This window comes from Wickerhamomyces anomalus (genome assembly GCF_001661255.1).
Source record: "Wickerhamomyces anomalus NRRL Y-366-8 unplaced genomic scaffold WICANscaffold_2, whole genome shotgun sequence".
In the NCBI taxonomy this organism is placed as follows: domain Eukaryota; kingdom Fungi; phylum Ascomycota; class Saccharomycetes; order Phaffomycetales; family Wickerhamomycetaceae; genus Hansenula; species Hansenula anomala.
Genome location: NW_017567111.1, coordinates 1,266,129 through 1,290,267, shown reverse-complemented (window position 1 = coordinate 1,290,267; position 24,139 = coordinate 1,266,129). Strand labels below are relative to the sequence as shown.

The following is a 24,139-nucleotide window of genomic DNA, read 5'->3' as shown; positions in this document are numbered from 1 at the left end:
CGTGGATGATGATATTGTGAATATTAGTGGACCATTTTTCAGAATTTGCAACTTTTGCAGAATTGACGGCACTTGCAACTCCAGCCCAAGGCCTCGCATGGCAATATAAATGGCTCTCAATAGCTCTTAAAGTGCCCTATAGTTTGTTTGAATGAATTGATGCCTTCAGTATTTGACAAGATTGAACCATAACTTGGTTGTACTGTTGACTGTTTTCCTGTAATAATATGGCTCGATCAAAATTTATTCTTTTTTGGTGAATTAAAACCTTTCTAGTTGGTGGAAATCGCCCTTTTTTTTTCTCTAATTGGATTGATTCAAATCAATATTCCAATGAAACACCCTCGAACAACCTCTATCTCTTCTTATTTTGCGTAAGCACTCGATAATGGCCCGATCTCATCGTCTTCGCTAACAAAAATTATCATCAAATTTTTCAACCAAAAACATCCTGCGATTTCCGACCTGTTCCATCGGAATTAAAAACGCCCTATAAAATCAAGAGCATTTCTACACATTATCAACAACGTTCCTATATTAAAGGTTTTGGATTATCATAAATGCACTTGATCGTTCTGTCAGAATCTATCGTAAAGAATATACCAGAGAGAACAACCGTTTTCAAATTTGGAAGATTTTGCTCAAAGAACTCGAGATAACCTTTGTAAAAATGTGACACACAAACGGCTAATGGTTCAAAAAAACTTTCATCAAACATACAATCATAATCATTGAAATGGTTGATGCTTTCATAACCATGGAAATCCCATGTTGTTTCACCAGGACCAAACTTCAATACATCAAGGTCTGACTGATTCTTTAACCTTTTCAATAGTTCAACACCACCAATCCCAAATAATCTTGGTGCAATAACATCTCTAAAATCAGCATCTTCTTCATCATAATATTGATGATTCATCAAATAATGGTCAAATAAATTGAGAACTTCAGAACAGTACTCACATTCACACCCATTCCATAATAAATCTGAGACCAAAATCTCATAACAGGCACATGTTTGCAACAACGTTGGACTAGCCAACACTTCTAAAGATTTGAGAGTTGGCAACACTTTTTCATACAATTTCCTTCTTCTGACATAATTACCTTCAACATTGTTTTCAAGTTTCCCATCTCTTGGTGGATTATGACGAATTGAAAGGAATTTTAAACCTTCTGGTAAATGAAGTAAGAATCTGTTAATATTGACATCCCATTTTTCTGATAAGTAATGATCTCTATGAAACGTCTTTTCCTGTATGGATAATTTCTTCAAACTTGTCAACTTTGGTGCCAGATCATCAAGAAAAGTATCCAAACAGTCGCAGTTTTTCACTTCACACCCAATTGCCATCTCTAATTCTTCAAGGGATCCAAGGTCAACACATTCTTCTACAAATGTGATAGTAAGGTTTCTCAGAACAGCATTGTAATCATGGAGACCATGAACATGATTGAAAGCAAGTCTTTTTAATTTCAACTTTTGTAATCCAACTTCTGATAAAGTCTTTAGTATCCTCAAGGAAGCAGACTCTTCATCAATAAGGATCAGTTCTTCAAGGTTGTTCAAAGATGGAAGAACACTTGGAAACTTTTCTTCTGTATTACTATGCAATTTAATTGTCAAGGATTTCAAATTTTTTGTTTCTTTGATTTTATCAATATCATCTGTAACGATTTTTTTGAGTGAAGTAATCGAGACGGCCTTGAGCAACGAATCTGGAACATCTAAAACTTCAATATTTTTGGCTTTGTCTTTGAGTGTTGCAATTAAATCTAACAACTGCCCATTGCTATCTTCATAATTGAAAACTTTGTCGAGTATGATAACCTCTTTCACTAATGATGAATATTTGATGTCTTGTAAAGATTGGATTAATCTATCTAATTTGAGATGAATGATGTAGTCATTTTGGTCTTCTCTCTTGTGTAAAGACCTATAGCCTGAGACAGTTGTCCAAGAACAATCAATATACCAAATATTTGAGTGATAGACAGGATCTTTTCTTATGCAAATTCTTTTGTATAGCCTTTCGAGGGACACATGATGGAGTTTCTTTGAGCATTGAGCAGTTGAACAAACATCTGATTGCGGGAGAAACGACAAAATTCTTGACAGGACAACGCTGGGAAGTTCAGTCAACATGATAAAATGTATAATATAAGGATTCTTTCAGGTTTCAGATAGCAAATAGTTGCGAGATGTTGTAAAAGATTGACAGAGATGAGCTTTCTCCCCCAAAAAAATTATGGACTGCTCAACAAAATCGTGCGGTCACCAGATTTTTTTAGTTATCTATTTGATCTATTATTATAATCTTCAACTACAAATTTGCACTTTCCAGCCTTAATGGAGAAATGATTACGCAATACTGTTTTAAATAGACATGTTTTATATTATATATTTAAAGTGGATCTGGCTTGAATGTGGCTAGATCTTGTAGGTAATAGTCTCTTGCTTGTATCAGCTTAAGATCATTTATACGTAGTGGCTCTGGAAGTTCTTTCCCTATACTCTTGTAGTGCTCAATCTCATACTCATAAGTTAAAACCAACACTTTCTCCACGATTGATAATACTTCATTCAATGCGTTTAGTAACGGAAGTCTCTCTATTGGTGTTGATTCATTCAATTCTCCTTCGAACTTATCAAAATATTTGAAAAACGCACTTGTGAGTAAGCCTGAAAATAGATCACCACTCCCTGAGAATGATGCTTTGATGGATGGTACTTCGAAATAGAAACTTTTTTTGGTGGAACTATTGATCTTTGTGGAACCAGCACTGTATAAATGGTCAACATCGTCATCAAATTGTACAGAAGTAACAACGATATTCTCTATTCCTGGATATTGATTATGGAATTCACTGATTGACTTTTTAAGTGAGGTCAAATCATTTACTTTCACCCCTGTTAACACTTCAACTTCTAACTGATTTGGTGTAACCAGGTTAACATAACCAGACTTTAACAATTCTTTATAAATCTCAATATTTCCTTCACTAACATAAATCTTTCCATTATCACCAAGAACGGGATCTAATATCCATTTTATATGATTCTTCCTGCAAATGTCAATACAGATCTCTCCTATGGCTTTTAACCCTTCATCATCCGGGATATAACCGGTTAGGATGGCATCATAGTCAGTCCCTATTTCATTCAAGCCTTTATATATTTCTTTCAATTCTTCAGCGGTAGATCTTGTTCCTTTGAAGCTTCCATACGCTGGATGGTTAGAGAATTGCACAGTGTTCAAAGCATCAACGTCCCAACCTCTATATTGCAGTGGAAATGTGGCTGCACTATTTCCAACATAACCATGGACAACATGTGACTGTATAGAGAGCAGCTTATGGATTCTTTGGGACTCTTTGGTCATTATCTGAAGGGGGTTAGGTCTGGCTTTTATGTGATAGTGTATCAAACTCTCTTTGATGAAGCTCGATAGACGTTACAAGTGTTGACTCAGGTTCGCGAAAAGAGTATCATGATTCAAGAGTATGCGTCAACACGGATCAAGTCTTTAAAACACCTCTGAGTCGCTTACAAAACGCCCTTAGCATTTATTTCAAGGTGAATATAATTATTGGCTATAAATTTATGTAAATATTGGATAACAGATGAAGATATATAAGCTCAGAGTAACCATTTTCAAATATGGCAGAATTACGTGTCAGTATTTGATTTCTGGAGTGGTGTTTGGATGCTGAAAAGCCACTTCATCTTGAAATTGAAGAACCCTTTGGTTGAGATTTCTTATAAGGTAGAACAACAGAGCCATTGCTAGTGAATTCATCGATTATCAGCTCTGAAATACCTATTTCACAATATATAATATGGTCAAGATTGAGTCAAAGACACATGATGTCGGCTTTCCAGTTTATGGAGCCAAATTTTTTGATGATAAAACATTAGTTGTTACTGGTGGAGGAGGTGAAGGCAATAATGGTATCCCAAACAAGATCACGGTTCTAAATGTTGATTATGCCGACTCTGTTCAATTAGAATCTAAAAAATCTTTTGAAATCGAAGGTAAAAATGATTCACCAACATGTTTGGACATAAGTGGCAATACAGTTTTGATTGGTTGTAATGAAAACTCAACAAACATTAAAAATGGACAAAACAAGCATTTACGGAAATTTAAATTAACAGAAGAGAAAGAAATCACCTTTGATTCCTCTGCTGATATTGAAGAAACCAAGGATCCAAATGATTATCAAAAGTTTGTCACAATCTCTAAAGACGGTTCAATTGCTGCAGTCGTTTCATCTAAAGTCCCAAGTACAATCAAGGTTATTGATCCACAAACATTAAAAGTCTTAGACGTTATTGATGAAAAAGATGAAATAAATGATGTTCATATCAGCCCAAACAGTAAACAAATTGCATACATTACAGATTCAAGCCTAGTTGTGGTGGAGAATAGTGAAAAACCAATACTTAAATATGATAGATTTGCTCCAACGTATAACCTGACCAAAGTCAAATTCACAAAAGACGGTGATTTAATAGTGGCTGTTAACTTGAGAAATAAACTAGGTGTGTTGTTAGCGCATGTTATTTTTGAAGATGATGCCTTAAGAGTTAAGAAAGCTAGAGTGGTGAATAGCAAAACTCAAAAAATCACAGCATTGGATGTCAGTGACAAGCTCGTTGCTGTTTCTGGTAATGATAGTTCAATCATCATTGCAGGTCTAGAACATTTTGATGTTTATAAAACATTGAAACAAGTGCACACTTTTGCAATTACCAAAGTCATATTCAGTCCAAATGGCAAATACTTGGCCAGCACTAGTGTTGCAAATACCGTTAATGTGATCAAGATTCCTGAAGATATAGCCAAATCTTACTTTTGGTTGAAGTTCCATATCTTTGTTGTCTTATTTGCCCTCTTTGCTTATTATTTGATAAATGCAATCCCACAGGAGAAATTTGATGAATTTGACAAATTAATCCATTACTTGTTTGATGAGAACCCATATGATTATGATGTTAGCCCAGAAACTGGTGTTGCAGAAGAATCTGTCATCACAGAGACATTTACTGAAACAAAAGTCGTTGAGGAAACAGTGACAAGAATCAAAGAAGGTGACATTGTCGAGGTCTCTACTATTAGTTATGCAAAAAACTGAAGATGGTGACATTTATGAAGATGCTTCTAGTTTGGTTTGATGTACTATACAGATAATTTCAATCTTTGAAAAATTGTTCATTTGTAGTATCAGCTTCTGAGTCATCAATAGCTTCAACTTTCTCTTCTTCAACTGGTTTTTTTTTATCTTCTTCTTCCTTCCCAGTCTCAAGATTCTCATCTTTTGGTTTCTCAGATTCCTTCTTTTCCTCCGCTCCCCCCCTCCTTTTTGTTCTTTAAAGCAGTTTTCTTTGCCTGTGCAATTAATAAATTCCAGCCATTTTCATCCAATTGTTTCTCACTATTGCCATTTTTAAACTTCAAAGAGTTTTCCCATTGTGCTAATTGTTTTCTCAGAATTTTCGGGTTCTTTGGGACAACAGAGTCACAATTTGCATTCCACAAAATCAAATATTCATTATATCTTTGTTCTAGTTGATTTCTAGTACCAGCCACAGGAAGTTCCAGTTTTGTCAATTTTTGCTTTAGTCCAGATGTTGATAAAGAAGGATAATCTAATTTTGTAAGCTTCTTCAAGTTTAAATTATTCTCTTTAGGTTGGAAATAAGGGGATGGTGATGCTGGGGTGGATGACTGTGTGGGTATACTTGTACTTCTTTTGCTTGGTGATGATGTTGAAGGTTGAGGTACGATGGCAACTTCCGGTTCTGGGTTTGCTAAACAAGCATCAATGTGTGTTGACTCTAAAACTTTCAGTGATAGTAATTTGTTACATATTGGACATGTTCCTTTCTTCTCAGTTTCTGATTTGTGTTTCTTGAAAAGGCTTTCAATGCCATTTGCCTCCGGCTTTCTTTTCTTTGGTTCATCTATTATTATCACATCATCATCATAATCTTCGTCTTCTTTATCCAACACCTCAATACTATTGCTATTTGGATCAAGATCGTAAGAATGCTGTGTAGGTTCGTTGCTCTTGATTTTGGGTATTTCTTTGGCAATCTTGAGGTTTTCTAATAGATCATCTCTAACACTTCTATAACTAAGAACCACTTGCTCTAGTAAAACATTCCTGCTGAGGTTTGATTCCCTAAGCTCTTTTGCACATATGGGACACTTTGGGGTGTGTATAAGATATTTACGTATGCAAACTGAACAAAAAGTATGACCACAACTGGTTAACATTGGGGCTGAAATAAATTCTTTACATATATGACATCTTAGTAATGAATCAATCTCGAACAGTTTGGGTATTTTTGTTGTTTTGAAATCCAAAGGGTCAGTAATGTTACTGAGATCTCCTAGTAAGTTCATTTTTGGAAATGATGAGGTTTTTGATGGTGGGTCCAAGGTGAGAATTTCTGAGTATTGAATGTTGGGTCTCATCGAGAGTTGTTGATGTTTGATCCATCATAAAGTTTTTTTTGCCATTTACGACGCGATTGGAAATGGTTACAGACCCTGGCCGACACGATATGTAAACAGTAACAACTTACAAGCCATAATTATTCGTGGACAAGATTAAAGCTCTTTCAGCTTTATGACTTTTGTAGAACTAGCGACGACCCACGAACACACAATTCTGTTGTTCTCAAATCACAAATAACTTAAGGGTGTGGCGATGTACAGCTTCAAAATCACAGACTAGAATGAAGATCTGAAGAGCATCATGTATTTGACTGATAACTCTTTGTGCAACTTGAGGAACTTGAAAGTTGTCACTGAAACACTGCAACTCATTACAGAGGATCTTGAAACAAAATATATCTAAATCAAGTTCTTTATGGGTGAAACCACTAGTAGGCTAGTGGGCCAGATTTCCATTATGAAAATATTTAAGGGACGCGTATCCATGAAAACTAACTCGAATGTCAGAAGTTGAAGCTTCACTCTAAGATTGCCTCAAATTGACAGGGTTTCGTAATTTTTTTTTGAAGTTATACCTTCATTTGGGGTTTGATTTCTCTACATGTAGCACGCTTGTGAATCGTGATTATGGAGTTTCAAAATCCCGATTTTCAAAATGAGGAACATGTGGTGGACGCTGGCTGTACGTGAACATATTGGCTTAAGCCCCTAGTTGCCCGTGTAACTGTGTGCACAGGGAATAATTCTGGCCAATCAGACACTTTCCAGCTTCACTTCATGCTTCAAGACGCAGATTTCACGTCTTTAGTGTTCACTCACTTGTGAAATCTGAGCGTGTCGCGTTTGTTTACTTTTCGTTACGTAAGCAGCAATAAGGAAAAAACTTCATCGCGTTTCTAGTTTCACTTCTTTTTGCCGCCTCATATACAGCTCTGCTTTCCCTTTCTTTCAAAAAGACAAACCTGTATCAATCAATCAACCCTCATCCAACAAGAACCATAGTGCCCAATATTAAGCTGACAACAAACAAAATAACACCAGAACCCTTACCGCTCTTTCTAAATCAAAGGATTATTCAACCAGGCGAGAAGAAAGCCTTCAAATAGCTGTTTTAATACACCTGTCACTTCAACTGTGCAAATATTAACACCAAATTTCCTTTCAAAAGAAGCACTGGCGTTACACTACTCCCCAGGGACCAAAGAAACAACTAGCTGCTCTGGATTCTCAAAGCAAATACTTGATTCAATTTAGTCTTCATTATTAATAGGGGTTTGCTAGGTTGTGCTGTTCTTCTGCGTGGAAATCTCAATACTATAGATACAATTTTTTGAAAGTAATAGATATGCAATTCAATCAAGATCTCAACTCAAATTTGATCAAGTCACTTACATCTGTTCATTTACCACCACCTCCTTCTTCTCATATGAGTCAACAGGCTCATCACCCTCAATCTCAACAACTGGGTGGAAGTTTTCAAGCAGCAGGTACAAATGAAATCATATTAGATGAAAGGGTACCATTGAAAAATGCTACAGACTTGAATATAACAACAGTTTCTGAGAATTATCCAAGGTTTTTGAAAGCATCTAAAAGAAGAAGTAACACAACAGATGAATTATCACTGCCTTTAACTACACCTCCTCATACGGTTGGTAGAAATGAAACGCGTCCAGTTAAGAAGAATACTCAAAAGATTGATGATACCCCATTGAATACTGGTAGATCTAAAAAGCAGGTTACTACTCAAAATCCACTTTCACCTCAATATTCATCACCATCATCAACCAATATATCTTCAGATCCAGCGGTTCCTTCAAACTCATCAACAAAGAAAGTTACAAAACCACCTCAACCAACCTTCATATCCAGACCAAAAAGTCCAGCTATTCAACAGGAAGTTTTTGAACTGCCATCTCCTAGCAAAATGCCAAAAATTGTTCATGATTCTGATGCAAAACCTCCATATTCATATGCTACATTGATTGGGATGGCAATCTTGAGAGGTGAAGATAGAAAATTGACATTATCACAAATTTATTCTTGGATATCTTCAACTTTTAAATACTACCGTCGTAATGATGTTGGTTGGCAAAACTCAATTAGACATAATTTATCATTGAATAAAGCTTTTGTTAAAACTGAAAAATCATCTGATGGGAAAGGTCATTATTGGGAAATTGTCAAAGGGTTTGAAATGCAATTTGTTAAAGGAAAATCTGGCAAAAGGTCTTTTGGTAATCTTCAATTTGAATCTGGGTTGCCAAATATTCAAATCACCACAGGTTCTTCAAATAACACCACCACCACTACTACTACAACCATTTCGGAGCCTGCAACCAAGCCAGTGAGCAAAGATGTGGTTACACCAGTGCAGAAATCTACAAATAAGAGATTATCATCCGATACTGCGAGTTTCAAGAAAAATAATAGAATCAATAAGAGAGATGATGATGATGATGATGATGATGACGACAGTGAATTCGAATCTGATGATGACGAAGGTTCAAGTGCTGATGAATTATCCAAGACTCCAAAATCACAAATAAGATCTATTGATAATGATTTAGAAGAAAGACCTTCATTAAAGAAATCACATACTGCAATTGGACTGCAAAGATTTTCATTACCAAGAGCTAAACATCTGATGGAAAGTGACGATGAAGAAGATGGTGGATATCATGAAGGTGAGGTTGAAGATGCCAAAAAGCTACCAAGAAAAAAGTTGCAAACCAAATCTGTATCTACTGGTAATGGGTCTTTGAGAAACATTCCATCTTTACAAGCACCAGATACAACTTGGGCTGCATCAGCTAGTGGTGATCGTGTTATATTCGGTCAGATCAAACCTGATATTACTATTGAATCACCAAAGAATTTCCACCACAACAACAATATATCATTACCATTACCATATACTTCATCATTTAGTTGCAACACAAATTTTGAGTTATCACCATTAAAACGTCAAGAAACTGGACCATTATTAGAGCCATTGACACCATCATCAAGACTAACATCATTCAACACAACAACATCAACAACAACTGCTGCCACATCAAATCCATCAAACTCACAACAACACATAAGCACATCTGCTTTGGGCCATGGCCATAATAGCATCAATCCAACAAAAACCCCACTACGCAGCACAACATCAAGCAACATCCAAAGTATAACAAATAGTGGACTGGTAAATTCTGCTCAAGCTAGTCATTTTTACAATTTTATCAAAACTCCAACAAGCAGAATGAAAACACCAAATTCAAACTCAATTGTTAGAAAATTTTGGAATTCACCTTCATTTATTGATGATTTTTATACATCTCCAAGTATTCCTAGAAATAGTGATGATGATTATCACAAGAGCTTTTTTGGATCACCAAATAAGAAAACAGAACGTAAGTCTGCCTATTTTGAAAATTCTGGAACTTATGGGTTTTCTGATTTATTTGGCGTTGATATTTGTTCAGTTGTTAAAAGAGCTGTGGAAAGTGTCAATGATGATAATAAGGAACAGGAGAAACATAGCCTTTCTACAGTGGAACAGAATGGCTCCTCTACAGATGATGATTTTGATGGCAATACAACTGTTTGATTTAGGATCAGTTGATGATGGTTTAGTTTTTTTTTTATTTATTTTCAAGTTGTGATTTAAAGGTAACGGTTACGAGTGTACATTAGTATTATAAAGGGGGATCAAAGATTTCATTTATTAAAGGATACTACAATTTTTTATTATATTTTTTTGGGGGTTTATTTTATTTTTTTCTCTGTTCAATTTGTTCCAAGGTGTGAAATGCTGTTAGTTTTCAATTTTTTTTGTTCGTCTTATACAACCAGAAGACGTGTGTATTATAGTGTTATTGTTTGTTTCTTTCACCATCTTTTAATATGATTTGATTTTAATCAGCTTTTCAAGTAATGTACTGTAGAAGCGTTGTAATTGGGAAAACTTTTGGCAAGACCTGAACTTATGAAAAGACCTGCACGCACTATAACTGTCAGCATATAACAACATAGCAGGAAAGCCACGACATAGCTTCATTGGACTATTTCATTCACTCCAAGTAATCAGAGTCAAAGAAAAATGATGAACTTTCTCTCTTATTAGCTATTCTCAATCAGTACTTGCGCAACCACGACAGCCGCAATTAATACATTCACTAAACTTCACATTTTCATGTTTCTCTAGCGTAGCTCTTGGAACACGACATATACAGGTACCGCCATTATTATTTTCAGACCCCTGGATACATTTAATACAGCACAAGTTTTCATAACCTTGTTTTTTCCACTTGGCAATCAAGTTAGCATCAATTTTCCTATTCTTCAAGCACCAATCATACAATTCTTTGGATATTAGCTTCTTCTTATAATACATCTCATAAACATATCTTGATCTCTGATGGCTCACTCTGAAAATATCCCAAAGTGCTTCGCTTTTTCTACCTGATTTTGTTAAAGCCTTTGATTGAACATCTTTCATCTTATTATCAAACTCGTCCAATGTTGGCTTGATTGAATCATACCCATCTGGTGGTTGCTTACTTCTAGAACTCTTTATCTTAGCCATTCTATGCTTATTATCTCGTTACTCGCTATCTAATTGTGCTTTTGTTGTAATGTTTACCTGATTTGAAGATGCAAATGTTAATTTTTTTCTCGGTGGTTTGAAGCCCCGGTGGCAAAACTGATAATGAACGGGATATTTATTGAACGTAAAAAGAACATTTTTCAAGCAAAATAAAAGATGAATGTACTGGAAAAACACAGAAAAAATTAATTCATATTCAATTATATCCATCGTTGCTCTAAATTGCAAAAAAAAGTGAAAAAACGCCAAAAACAAAGATTCGACACCAGCAGGATTTGAACCTGCGCGGGCAGAGCCCAGAAGATAACTAGTCTTTTGAAAATTTCGAGTCTTCCGCCTTAACCACTCGGCCATAGTGTCCCTAATCATCTTGAAAAAGTCGCTTGAGTAACTTAGTGGTGCCAAAGGATTTTCAGAAAAAAGACCCAGATAATTGGAATATAACAATTCTGACAGATATAACTAGAATATGCGAGGTGTATTAGGCTAAAGCTCTTCTTTGACAAAGTTTCGAGAGCTCTTCGTTGATCTGTGGCGTGTTTTATGCTGAAATCTGTCAAAGGTTTAAGGTCCGAGAAGAGAGACAATAGCTGTTTTCCGTGTTGTCAAATCTTTTTTGTAATGAAAGCTTCGAGCTTCAGCTAGTGTTTGACCATAAACATGAAGCCATAGTCAAGAGTACTAGAAATCTCGATACAGTACACTTGGGTGAACACTAAACCGTAATATATTCATGTGCATAACTGTTAGATTGTACAGCATAACGTACTACAAATATTAATTGAGAGCAAACACTTCTTCAAAAGCATTGTTTATTAAAACATCGAGTAGTATAGTTAGTACTGCTAATCATGGCAATGTGAAGATTAATCATTAAAAATTAAAGATATGACATGCTGTCTAGCTGCAAGGCAGAGTCAAACATATTAAATAAATAGGGCAAAAAAAAAGCATATAGTTCACGACGTGGTCATCATCAAACATAAGTCATTATAACAACACGTAATTGTATGATAATATAAATGATAAAAAAAAGCAGAATTAATAAAAGCGGAATTTCACCGGTTAGATTTGTCTTTTGTTTTGTAACCAATGTTTCCAGATCATCAATGACATCTCCCAGCCCATAACTAAGGCAACAATACCAACATTAACATTCAAGATAAACATGCTTGTCAATCCTCTGTACTCCAAGGCCTCAACAACTTGATCAGTACTTTGCATAAAGATGACACCACCACAGATTAAAGCAAAAGAAGTGATCAATTCAGTGAATGGTCTTGCTGGATTCAGATTCTTATTTGGGACCAACATCAAAAGAACAAATGTCAACAATCTAAAGAATGAACCAAATGATAACAAGTAACCCCATTGCATATGGATCATAGTGGAAACTTCAGAGGCTTGTTCATGTTGTGACATCAAAATACCTGTCCAAAAGATGGTGAAAACTGGGAAAGGGTTTGGAGAATAACCTGGAGAACCAGCATGAATAGCAGTTGGGTTAATGTTTGTGTTCACTAAAACTTGGTTGAATCTCCATTCTGATAGAATATGCTCAGTAATTAAACCACAAAGACCACTACCGATATACATGAATGCAATTGAAACATGTTGTAAATCTTTTGCAACCCATGCACCACCTGGAGAAGCCAAATGTTCCAAAAACACATTTGTGGTACCGTAAAAGAAAATTAAGAAACTTTCATAACCTTCCATAGTGATCATACCATGAGGAGTCAATTTATACCAAATTGATCTAGTATTGACTTGATTTTTAAAGATGACAGCCTTATTCCATGCTAAACCGGATTTTGATAGGGCACCACAATAACGAGCTAATGAAAAGATACCTAAAGTAACAAATACACCACCTTTAATGAAATGTGCCAATAAGTTGAAAACTCTGTTAGCTTTACCAAATAAATTACCGACCGCAATACCAGTTATAACATAAACGAACAAGTAACCTAGCATAGGATAGTTGAAACATTTGAATAAAATGCTAATAAAGACATGAAATTTACCCGACAAATTCTGAACAACTGGAGATTGAAAAATTTTATTTAAAAAATGATCTCTTGCGAGGAAAGAAGAGTGTGATCTGAGAGGTGGTGGATTTGTATTGAACTCAACATCTTCATTACCAAGGTCTAAAGAATCTTTATCATAAAAAGGTAGATTTTGAGTCCCATTCTGATTTTCAATTGAGTCCTTGTACTTGTTTTCTCTGTCAGAATGGGAATCAATCAGAGTTGATGGTGAATTTGAACCACCCGATGCCATTCTTTCTAAATCAACGTTAGCTCCGTTGCTAGGATCATGTCTAGAATCATTTCCTAAATCATCTAATGGAATAAACGGTTGGTTATAAGCCTCATCACCATCCAGATCAATACCAGTAGCCCATTTGGAGGCACTATAAAGAACAGCTAAACAAAAATGGGTAATCAATGCAAATAATAAGATCCATGACATTTTAGCATAGGCATTTTTTGGGTATAGATCAGGTACCGAAGCACCAAACACTTTCAAACAAATCAATGAAATGACAATATTGATGAGGTTTATCAGTAAAGTTGGCAAATACCATTTTGAATTGACATTATTCAAAACCAATGAGACTGGGTAGAGAACAAAGAATGTAGCAAAAAGAGTAAAGCAATGAACCCAAAGTGCCGATTTTTTTGGTGAATCAATGGTGAAATAAGTTGTAGTATTGTAAGCTTCCCAGTAGGCTCTTTCGGCTGGGGTTAATTTGGTTTCTAAGATGGGCAAACCATGTTGATGTTTCATTTCATGAGCTACTGGTTCAATGCTTGACGAGTTTCTTCCGATTGAGGTACTGATCTCAACATCGGCTTCACTTTCATCATCTGTCATCATACTGTGGTCCATGTTCATAGCGGCAACAACTGAAAGTGAAAACCACCATATCACGAGTCTTTTGGATAACTTCATCTTGATGGGAATTGTGTACTAACTGTTTGATCAATTGAATAATCGTTTTCTCGAGCCGCCCTTTCTAAATTTTGTTTTAACTTGATGGAATTTGAAGGTTATTCAGAACAGCGGTTAAAACTTGAAGAATTGATTGATATTGTGTCAAACCCAATGGTTTATAAGTGAATATTTGTGTCTTGTTCGAAGGAATCAGACCACAATTGGGGGAGCTTTGATATAAAGGAGGGATCAGAGTATAATGGTTGTACGACACTTTGAAACCGATGAGCAAAAGGTACTTTACGGATGTTTATAAACATTTTTGTTTTCTTGTGAAGATGATCTTTTTCCCGTTCGAGGGCAGACTTAAATTATTTGCATACGCTGGCAGAAACGACATTCTTACTCATTCTACCGGTCCAGAATTACTAATATACCTATATTTGAAGCTTCGAATTAGCTCACGAGTTATTTAAAGAAACAATAGGCTGTGTGAATTGGAGAGCCTAGAAGAATATCGGGGGCACCCAATTATCACTCTCCGATCAGTAATGTTCTTGATTGTTAATGAATGTTAATTGTACCATGTTTTTAACTTTTTTTTCAGTTTGGCTGGCAACAAAAAACTGGCATTAAAACCGCATTTCCCGTCAAAAAAATTATGAGTAAAAGTCTGTGGCCTTAACAACATCATATCGGAGAGGAATTTTGCTGTAAGAATTTGTAGAATCTGTGAGCAAAAACAGTGACATTAGTATTCGGAACCAAGAAGGAAGATTTTATTGAGGGTTACTTATCATTGTGATCTTGAGACCGGGTCGAATTAACGAGAAGTTGGAACAAAGTGGTTCCGTTTGCCGGAGTTAACTGGATTCTTCGCATCACTAGTTGAAAAAAATTACAACAGTACATGGCAAAAACATTAGGCAGGTCAATTCATGATGTACTCTCTAGCTGATAAAGCAACGACGGCCCATGGTATGACAAGTCTGTATGATAATCAGTTTCAAGCTCTCTATTGATCGAATTCATACCTATGTACATTTTGAAGTGTTTTTTTGAATGAATTCTGCAAGCAATATGATGTACTTTCAGATCCCTTTGTCTCTTGAGGGACCCTCATCCCAGTCGGAGTAGCCTCCATTCCGAGGCTCCTGGTAGAAATTAGTTGAACAAGGTTTCTAGGCGGAAACAGGCCCAGCCCAGCCTCCCACTAGCCTCCACCCCAGAGGGGCTCTTCCAGGAATATTTCCGTTGAACAATCAAAGGATCTTTTAAAGTTAAGCTGTAATTTTAAGATTACACCTTTCACAGATCAGACGTTGCACAACTTTTCACCATGATCATGAATAGCTTATCATCGTCTGAGCCTTCTTGAAGATGACAATATGACTTTCTCATGTTCTTAATTTAGAACAGTCGATATTGCTCATGAGCACCAGACTTCAATTGAAGAGCTGCTATAAATAATATAATGATCTTACTAATGAAATATAATGGCGCTAATGAAGTAAAAATAGCTTTCTACAAGACAGCTAGCTGTTGCACACTGTGCCGACGTAATATTAATTATTAATCGCTTGAAGTAAAGGTAAGTCTTATTATATGATCACTGTGAAGAGTATTTCAACCATTCTTCTACTGAATCAGTTGTATTCAGCTGGGCCTCAAGCATATAATAAGAGCAAAAAGCATTATATCATGAGTTCAGTATTCAACAGGTAATGCTAGCTGAGTATTCTTTGCTCTATATTACCATGTTGTAAATCTTCAAGTACTATAATATTTCAGAACATCTATCAATGATCGAAAGCAGCTAGCCAATAATAGTAACCGGTGGTCATCTTAGCACTCCCCAAATGGTCTTGCAACTTCTAATAATAGCTTCAATTATGAACATTTGCTCCAAATTCTAATTTTATACATGAAATCATGAAGTTTTACGAATAGATATTTGGTGTGCTTCTGATTCCTGATTTGTTTTAACAGAATTGTATCAATTGTTTGTAACTTGAGTTACAGTTGCAAAACGTACTTGTAGCTCTTTTTGATTTGGAATTTGGCTATTTGACTGTTCATTGGACAATAGTGGCAACTAGTAATCAAATTTCACACTTGAGGTTAGATATTGAGAATAGACTCAAAAGAATCAGGATCCCATAATTAATGTTTCCTTGACTACTGCCAAATGTTTTTGTGTTGATGAAAAATGCTCGCGTACTTTTTTCTTTAGCGCTGAAGAAAACTGAACATCAACTAGATGAAAACGAGATTAGTAGAAAATTCAAACTTATCCTCAAACTGAAACATCAGATAGGGCGGTACCTCTCAGCTTTCAATAAAATGCCAGCGCCGTCGCCACAACGAGAGTCCAACTCATCAAGCAGTGGTGATGATGAGTTTCATAATGCGGACTCAGTTGCCTCACATTCGGATTCTTCAAGCAAATATACAGATTCACCAGAGTTCCAAGACAAACCACCTTGTACGATTTGATACCTTAGCCCACTAACTCCAAAAGTTTTTGTTCTAACTCAATTGTTTGTTTTAGCAGCACAGGGATCATTTCATGGCTTCAATTCAGCTTTAACTGGTCGTAGCGCCATACCTTTTAGTGGATTCAAAACTCCACAAGTTGCTTCAGGAAGATGGAGTGAAAGAATTAAAATTGAATCTACTGTTAAACAAAGAGACCAGGAAATCCAAGGTGAGCGTTTTGCTGAAAGAGGTGTTTATGATGTTTTTGATAATTATTATGACCCCTATCCATGTTGGCAAAACCCTGAGACAATTCCAATCACAAGACAGGAGATTGAATTAATATTCATTGAGTTGATGGAGATTTTTGGATTCCAATTAGATAATACGAAAAATATGTTTGATTATTTGTTAAGATTATTGGATTCAAGAGCGTCAAGAATGGAGCCAAATCAAGCGTTACGTTCATTACATGCAGATTATATCGGCGGTTTGAATTCTAATTTCAAAAAATGGTATTTTTCTGCTCAGCTAGACATTGACGATACTGTTGGTTTTATTAATGTTAAGAAAAATGGGAAAGTCAAAAGTTCTTATCGTAAAGATAATGAGTTGGAAGGAGAAGAGCCAGTGGTTCTCACTTTGAATGATTCAGAGAAAAGGTGGTCTGAAAACATGAATTCTTTGTCAGCTCATGACTCAATCATTCAAATTTCTATTTACTTGTTATGTTGGGGTGAAGCAAATAATATAAGATTTATGCCTGAGTGTCTTTGTTTTATTTTTAAATGTTGCAATGATTATTATTATGGATTGGAAAAAATCAAGAAAGACTATCCAGATTTAGAGAAGCCAACCAATTTCCTTGATCATGTTGTTACACCACTTTATGAATACTATAGAGATCAATCTTATGAGATGATCGGTGGCCGTTACGTCAATAGAGATAGAGATCATGCTTCAACTATTGGATACGACGATATAAATCAGTTTTTTTGGTATCGTAAAGGTTTAGAAAAGATTCAAATTCAAAAAAGCAAAAGAATGTTGGTGAGTTATCCACCTCATGAACGTTATCTATATTTAAATTCAATCAAATGGTCTAAATGTTTTTATAAAACTTATAAAGAAAAACGAACTTGGGGTCACGTCATTTTGAATTTCAATAGAGTTTGGATTATTCATATTGCAACCTTCTGGCTATACACGTCGTTGAACTCTCCAACACTTTACACAAAGAATTACCAACAGCACCTCAATAATAAACCAACTAATCAAGCAACACTTTCAATAATGGCATTAAATGGATCAATCAGCACATTCATCAACATTATTGCCACAATCTTGGAGTTTTTTTTCATCCCAAGAAAATGGCCCGGCTCCCAACCCTTGGTTTCAAGGTTGTTGATTTTGATTTTGATATTTATTATCGTTACTGCTCCTTCCATTTATATTTTTGCCTTCATTCCATTGAAAATCCAAACAACGCTAGGTCTTGGTTTGGCTATCACTCAGTTCATCGTGTCCATATTTGTTAGTTTGTATTTTGCAATTGTTCCAATTGGATCTATATTTGGTGGTTCCTTGAAAAGAAGAAAGAATAGAGATTATTTGCCAAATTTGAACTTTACAAATTCTATCCATAAGTTGAATGGTAAAGCTTCGTTATCGTCTTATGGTTTATGGTTTACTGTGTTCACTGCAAAGTTTCTTGAATCTTACTTCTTCCTAACTTTGTCATTGAAAGACCCAGTTCGAGAGTTGAGTGTTTTGCAGATGCATAAATGTGTGGGTGAAGTTTATATTGGCAGTCTTATTTGTCGTTTCCAGCCCAAAATCTTGTTAGGTCTAATGTATCTCACAGATCTTGTTTTGTTCTTTTTAGATACTTATCTCTGGTACATCATTTGCAACACATTTCATTCTGTTTGTCGGTCATTATACATTGGGGTTTCGATTTGGACACCATGGAGAAACATTTTTTCAAGACTTCCAAAAAGAATATATTCCAAAATTATAGCAGCCGCTCCTGAAAGTAACTTGAAAAGCAAGATTTTAGTTTCACAAATATGGAATTCCATCATCATTTCAATGTACAGAGAACATCTTTTATCTTTAGAACATGTGCAAAGATTGATTTACCAGCAGGTTCTCCAAACTGGATCAGATGGTCATGAAGTTACAATTCTTAAGGAACCTGGATTTTTTGTTTCACAGGAGGATCAAATCATGAAATCATCGTTATTTGAAGCACAGTCTGAGGCTCAAAGAAGAATCACTTTTTTTGCTCAATCGCTATCTACACCAATGCCTGATCCTCCCCCTGTTGATGCAATGCCTTCATTCACAGTGTTGGTACCTCATTATAGCGAAAAAATTACATTAACTCTTAGAGAGATCATACGTGAGGATGAAGGGTACTCTAATGTTACACTTTTAGAATATTTGAAGCAGCTTCACCCGCTTGAATGGTCATGCTTTGTTCAAGATACCAAAATGCTAGCCGATGAGGTCAATAATGAAAGTTCTACAAATGATGAGTCAGGTATGTTTTCAGCCAAAGACAAAATTGATAACTTACCTTTCTATTGTGTTGGTTTTAAGACAGCAACTCCAGAATATATTTTAAGAACAAGGATTTGGGCTTCATTGCGCTCTCAAACTTTGTATAGAACCATCTCTGGGTTTATGAACTACTCAAGGGCTATTAAGTTATTATTTGATGTGGAAAACCCAAATTTGGAGGACTTTGACAATGATGAACAGAAGAAACTTGAAGCAGCTTCAATAATGGCATTACGGAAATATAGAATGGTTGTATCTATGCAACGAATGAATGAGTTCAATCAGGATGAGCAAGAAAATAAGGAATTACTACTAAGGGCATATCCAGAGTTACAAATTTGCTACTTGGAAGAAGAACTAAATCCAGAGACAAATGTTGTAACTTATTACTCTTCATTAATTGATGGAAGTTGTGAGATTATGGAAAATGGTCAAAGAAAACCAAAGTATAGAATCAGATTATCTGGAAACCCAATATTAGGTGACGGTAAATCAGATAACCAAAATCATTCATTAATTTTCTGCCGAGGTGAATACATCCAGCTTATAGATGCCAATCAAGATAATTACCTAGAAGAGTGTCTCAAAATTAGAAGTGTTTTAGCTGAGTTCGAAGAAGGCGAAGATGAGCAAACAGATCCGTATCCCCAACCAGAAGAGTCTAAGGAACAAAAGGCCAGCAATCCAGTGGCTATTATAGGTACAAGAGAATACATCTTTTCGGAGAATATTGGTATTCTTGGCGATGTTGCGGCTGGGAAAGAACAAACATTTGGAACTTTGTTTGCAAGAACTTTGGCTAGAATTGGCGGAAAATTGCATTATGGTCATCCAGATTTTTTAAATATCATATTCATGTCAACGAGAGGTGGTGTTTCCAAAGCTCAGAAGGGATTGCATCTTAATGAGGATATTTATGCTGGTATCCAAGCCATATTACGCGGTGGGAGAATCAAGCATTCAGAATATATACAATGTGGGAAAGGAAGAGATTTAGGTTTTGGCTCAATTTTAAATTTTAACACTAAAATCGGTGCAGGAATGGGTGAACAGATGCTATCAAGGGAATATTATTATTTTGGTACTCAGCTTCCATTGCACAGGTTTTTGTCATTTTATTATGCCCATCCTGGCTTCCACTTGAACAATGTTTTTATTATCCTTTCAATCAGATTATTTTTAATTGTGTCCGTGAATCTTGCTGCTTTAGTTCATGAATCTGTCATTTGTGACTATAGCCCTCATATTCCTATTACAGACCCCAGAAAACCTACTGGTTGTGCAAATCTCATTCCACTCATCAGATGGCTAGAGAGAAGTATCCTTTCAATCTTTATTGTCTTTTCAGTCTCATTTGTGCCGTTATTTGTTCAGGAGCTAACAGAGCGAGGTCTTTGGAGAGCATTTACAAGGTTGAGCAAACATTTTTTATCGTTTTCGCCGTTATTTGAGGTTTTCGTTTGTAAAATCTATGCACAGTCTTTAGTCAGTGATCTAGCAGTTGGTGGCGCAAGATATATCGCCACAGGAAGAGGTTTTGCAACGGTTAGGGTTCCATTCTCTATACTTTACTCAAGATTTTCCTCAGAGAGTTTCTATTTTGCTGCTACTGGGACTCTTTTATTGGTTTACATCTCAGTTGCGATGTGGGATATTGCATTGTTATATTTTTGGGTTACCATTTTAGCACTTCTTGTCTCCCCATTTTTATATAATCCAAATCAGTTTTCCTGGAATGAGTTTTTCGTTGACTATAAGAATTATCTAGCTTGGTTGTCTTCTGGGAACACAAAATGGAGTGGAGACTCTTGGATTGCCCATGTTAGAGCTATTAGAATTCAAGTCACAGGGTCTAAGAAAAAGAAACTTGGAAAGCCTGGTGACAAGCTTGCTTCTGATTTTAAAAGACCCTCTTTACTAAACATTATGTTTTCACAAATTCTCACTCACTTGTTTTTAACAGCGTCAGTACTAGTTGCATATTTGTTTGTCAACTCACAAAATGATGTTAGAAGTGCTGTTCCAACAAACACCTTATTAAGGATCCTGGTATTTGCTTTTGGTCCTATTGTGCTGAACATGGTTATCTTACTTGTCCTTTTTGTCATTTCTGCAGTGGTTGGACCGTTTCTTTCAATATGTCTTCCATCGTTTCCTTCTCTCATATCGGGAATTGCTCATACATTTGCAGTTATGAACCATATTGTGTTTTTTGAACTGTTGTGGTTTGCTCAAAATTGGGATTTCAAAAACACAGTACTTGGTATGTGTGTTTGTATTTTGATTCAAGGATTGTTTTTCAAACTCATAATTTCCATCTTCTTAACTAGAGAATTTAAGCATGACAGATCTAATAGAGCTTGGTGGTCAGGTAAATGGGCAACTGCTAGTTTGGGTTGGGGAATTTTTACACAACCAGGAAGAGAGTTTTTATGCAAAGTTGTTGAATTGAGCATGTTTACAGTGGATTTTGTTTTGGGTCATTTTATTCTATTTGCACAATTACCGATTTTGTTTATTCCTTATATTGATCGTTGGCATTCATTGTTGTTATTTTGGTTGAAACCTGAACGACAAATACGTCCTCAGATTCTTTCTTCAAAGAAAAAAAGACGGAGAAGATTAATTGTTCAGTTTTATTCATTCGTGCTTCTTTTGGTATTAGTATTTTTTGTGGGGCTTTTCATTTTACCGTTCATATTAAATGATGTTTTACATTTTGATATTGGTCGATACGTCCCAGATATTGCTCGTCAAATTATTCAGCCAGATAATGGTCCAAATCTAAAAAAAGGTTTGAAAGCCTACAAGCTAATGAAAAAGAAAAATGCAGTAAGATCTTGAGCAGTCTATGAATTATAATATAATAGCAGTATTTATTTGAAGATTTTGTGTAGACCTTTACCATTTTTCAAATATCGATTCTAGCATTGTGGAGTCCAATTGATGAGCTTCCAGTTTTTTCTTTATTTCAAAAACTTTTCTTTTATCTGAAAACATTCCAACAAGTGAGAATCTAGGAGCTGATGAAACAGCAGACAATAATGACAACACTTTTTCTATGAAATCGTTTGACTCAGGGGTTTGTGAAAATGCAAATATTATGGAGTCCAGTATGAAATTTATAAGAGCAGGTTCTATACTTCCGCCAGCGAACAATGATCTGTAAGTATCTGAAGACAATGAGAAGAAGTATTCATAAGCATATGGCTTTTCTTGGTCTTTACATTTAGTGATGGAGATCAATTGATAAACCGTTGGTTTCTCAGGGTATGCTGGTCTTGTGTTGTGTTCTGATATAATTTCTTTGGTGAGCTCTTGTGGTTGTGGTTTTGGTGTAGATTTCACAGAGCTAGAGTTAGAAGTCTGAGATGAAGTCTCTGTTGAACTTTTGAATTCTTCTGGTAATGTGTCAACCTCATATATGGGTATTCTTTCAATGTGTGATTGAGTCTTTGGTTTCTTCCCAGCTTTGATTTCATCAACACTACGACTTCTCTTGTGTATTTCCTGTTAGTATTACCGTCAATCACCGTTAAGAAAAGCTTAACTCACCTTGAATTGAGATTCTTGGGCCTTCAATTCCTCGATCGACTTGAGTACACTCGTATTTTTGGAATCAAGTTTCAATGCCAGTTGATATGATTCTATAGCATTATGGAAGTCATTGAGCTTTGAATAGGAGCTACCTCTTCTAAAGAAAAGTTTGACTTTAGTCTTATTATCGGGTTGACAAGATAGACCTTTATCGCAAGCTTCAATACACTCAGTCCACCTTGATAGTTTGATCAATGCCATAGCTTTGTTTGAATACAAGACTGGGTTGGAAGGATCTAATGTAGCTGCATCACCGTACAATTGAGCAGCCCTTTCATAGTTTTTAGCAGCAAACTCTTCGTTACCTTTTGATTTCAAGATATCACTCATTTCAATGCCTTCCTTTCGCTGTGTCAAGAAACCTCTTGGTTGAAGGTGCCTAATGTTTTGATCGTGATGATAAAAATGAAAATTTTGTTGTTCATACCGATAAAAAACGCTGTTGAACATTTAAAATACCTTTAATCACTACATGTTCCGATTCATAGATCAAGACTAGAATTCTTCAAAGTCTTCTAAGAATCCAATCGTGTTGGCTGAGTTTTCAAGGCTGATATTATCCGTTGTTTTCGTTCAGCTGAAGCAAATTTTTTGATCAAGATGGTGTCGGAGGACTTAAGAGACGAGCTTGATGCCATAGAAGCTATCTACCCAGAATGTTTGACACGAATGAATGAGAATTTGATAGATCTGAAGATACCTCAACATGAAGAATATGTCGTTAGGATGTCATTTCCAGAAAAATACCCAGAGTCTGAGATTCCACATATATTACAAGTGCGATCAAATGGTCATGACGACCAATATCTTGAGACTCTTTTCACCGAAGTATTAGAATCTATCTTTACAGAAGGCAATGTCTGCATTTTTGACTTTTGCACAGAATTAGAAGGTATACTTTATTCAGAAGAAGAACCTGAGGAACCAATTGTTCAAGAAGAGCCCGAAGATCTAAAAGTTAATCTACTGGAAGGTTGGACTGCTTCTGACCCGGTATATGATCGTGGTTCAACATTTATGGCTTTTGTGAGAAAAGTCGATTCAGAAGATGAGTTGTTTGAAAAACTGGCATTGTTGAAATCTGAGAGAAAGGTTTCAAAAGCGAATCATAACATGACAGCTTGGAGAATCCAAAATAGTGATAATACGAGAGTACAGGATTGTGATGACGATGGTGAAGCTGCTGCAGGTGGTCGTTTACTACACTTATTGACTATCATGGATGTTTGGAACGTGATAGTGGTTGTAAGTAGGTGGTTTGGTGGTACCCATATTGGTCCTGATAGATTCAAACATATAAACTCTACAGCTAGAGAAGCGATTGTCAAAGCTGGATTTGCTGATGAAAATGACTCTAAAAAGTCCAAAAAGAAAAAGAAATAGATTACATAGAAATAAAGAATTATGATATGCATTTGGTGATGAATCTATTGGGTTGGAGGGTGTGATTTTCTCTTTTTATTGCCCGTTTTCTTGGGGCTCTCGTCATTAG

The 24,139-nt window shown here is 35.7% G+C and overlaps 9 protein-coding genes and 1 non-coding gene across 10 annotated transcripts; 4 read left to right on the top strand and 6 right to left on the bottom strand.

Annotated features, from left to right (window-relative positions):
- Window positions 1–532: 532 nt before the first annotated feature.
- On the bottom strand, window positions 533–3,383 carry WICANDRAFT_61665 (pyridoxal kinase; the record flags this gene model as incomplete). Its single annotated transcript, XM_019183226.1, has 2 exons — window positions 533–2,006; window positions 2,539–3,383. The coding sequence occupies 2 exons, from the start codon at window positions 3,381–3,383 to the stop codon at window positions 533–535; spliced, it is 2,319 nt and encodes a 772-aa protein (XP_019040303.1).
- A 460-nt stretch (window positions 3,384–3,843) lies between these two features.
- Window positions 3,844–4,848, top strand: WICANDRAFT_13167 (WD40 repeat domain-containing protein; the record flags this gene model as incomplete). Its single annotated transcript, XM_019180562.1, has 1 exon — window positions 3,844–4,848. A coding segment is annotated over one exon (1,005 nt), but the record flags the coding sequence as incomplete, so codon positions are not given.
- A 482-nt stretch (window positions 4,849–5,330) lies between these two features.
- Window positions 5,331–6,445, bottom strand: WICANDRAFT_104211 (uncharacterized protein; the record flags this gene model as incomplete). Its single annotated transcript, XM_019180404.1, has 1 exon — window positions 5,331–6,445. Exon 1 carries the CDS (start codon window positions 6,411–6,413, stop codon window positions 5,331–5,333), a length of 1,083 nt encoding a protein of 360 aa, XP_019040301.1. The 5' UTR covers window positions 6,414–6,445.
- Window positions 6,446–8,394: 1,949 nt separating this feature from the next.
- Window positions 8,395–8,652, top strand: WICANDRAFT_27692 (forkhead box transcription factor; the record flags this gene model as incomplete). Its single annotated transcript, XM_019181400.1, has 1 exon — window positions 8,395–8,652. A coding segment is annotated over one exon (258 nt), but the record flags the coding sequence as incomplete, so codon positions are not given.
- Window positions 8,653–10,587: 1,935 nt separating this feature from the next.
- WICANDRAFT_77738 (BUD31 family protein) lies at window positions 10,588–11,043 on the bottom strand (the record flags this gene model as incomplete). Its single annotated transcript, XM_019184603.1, has 1 exon — window positions 10,588–11,043. One exon carries the CDS (start codon window positions 11,041–11,043, stop codon window positions 10,588–10,590), a length of 456 nt encoding a protein of 151 aa, XP_019040299.1.
- Window positions 11,044–11,324: 281 nt separating this feature from the next.
- WICANDRAFT_t33 lies at window positions 11,325–11,424 on the bottom strand. Its single transcript has one exon. It is a non-coding gene; the product is annotated as a tRNA-Ser (tRNA).
- Window positions 11,425–12,129: 705 nt separating this feature from the next.
- WICANDRAFT_77737 (Ytp1 family protein) lies at window positions 12,130–14,025 on the bottom strand (the record flags this gene model as incomplete). Its single annotated transcript, XM_019184602.1, has 1 exon — window positions 12,130–14,025. One exon carries the CDS (start codon window positions 14,023–14,025, stop codon window positions 12,130–12,132), a length of 1,896 nt encoding a protein of 631 aa, XP_019040298.1.
- Window positions 14,026–16,881: 2,856 nt separating this feature from the next.
- WICANDRAFT_83318 (1,3-beta-glucan synthase) lies at window positions 16,882–21,894 on the top strand (the record flags this gene model as incomplete). Its single annotated transcript, XM_019185524.1, has 3 exons — window positions 16,882–17,074; window positions 17,105–20,929; window positions 21,014–21,894. 3 exons carry the CDS (start codon window positions 16,882–16,884, stop codon window positions 21,892–21,894), a joined length of 4,899 nt encoding a protein of 1,632 aa, XP_019040297.1.
- Window positions 21,895–22,788: 894 nt separating this feature from the next.
- Window positions 22,789–22,962, bottom strand: WICANDRAFT_21514 (uncharacterized protein; the record flags this gene model as incomplete). The annotated part of the gene is made up of 1 exon (XM_019180905.1): window positions 22,789–22,962. A coding segment is annotated over one exon (174 nt), but the record flags the coding sequence as incomplete, so codon positions are not given.
- Window positions 22,963–23,006: 44 nt separating this feature from the next.
- WICANDRAFT_40751 (IMPACT family protein) lies at window positions 23,007–24,080 on the top strand. Its single transcript, XM_019182557.1, has one exon. It carries the CDS (start codon window positions 23,248–23,250, stop codon window positions 24,028–24,030), a length of 783 nt encoding a protein of 260 aa, XP_019040295.1. The 5' UTR covers window positions 23,007–23,247; the 3' UTR covers window positions 24,031–24,080.
- Window positions 24,081–24,139: the final 59 nt, after the last annotated feature.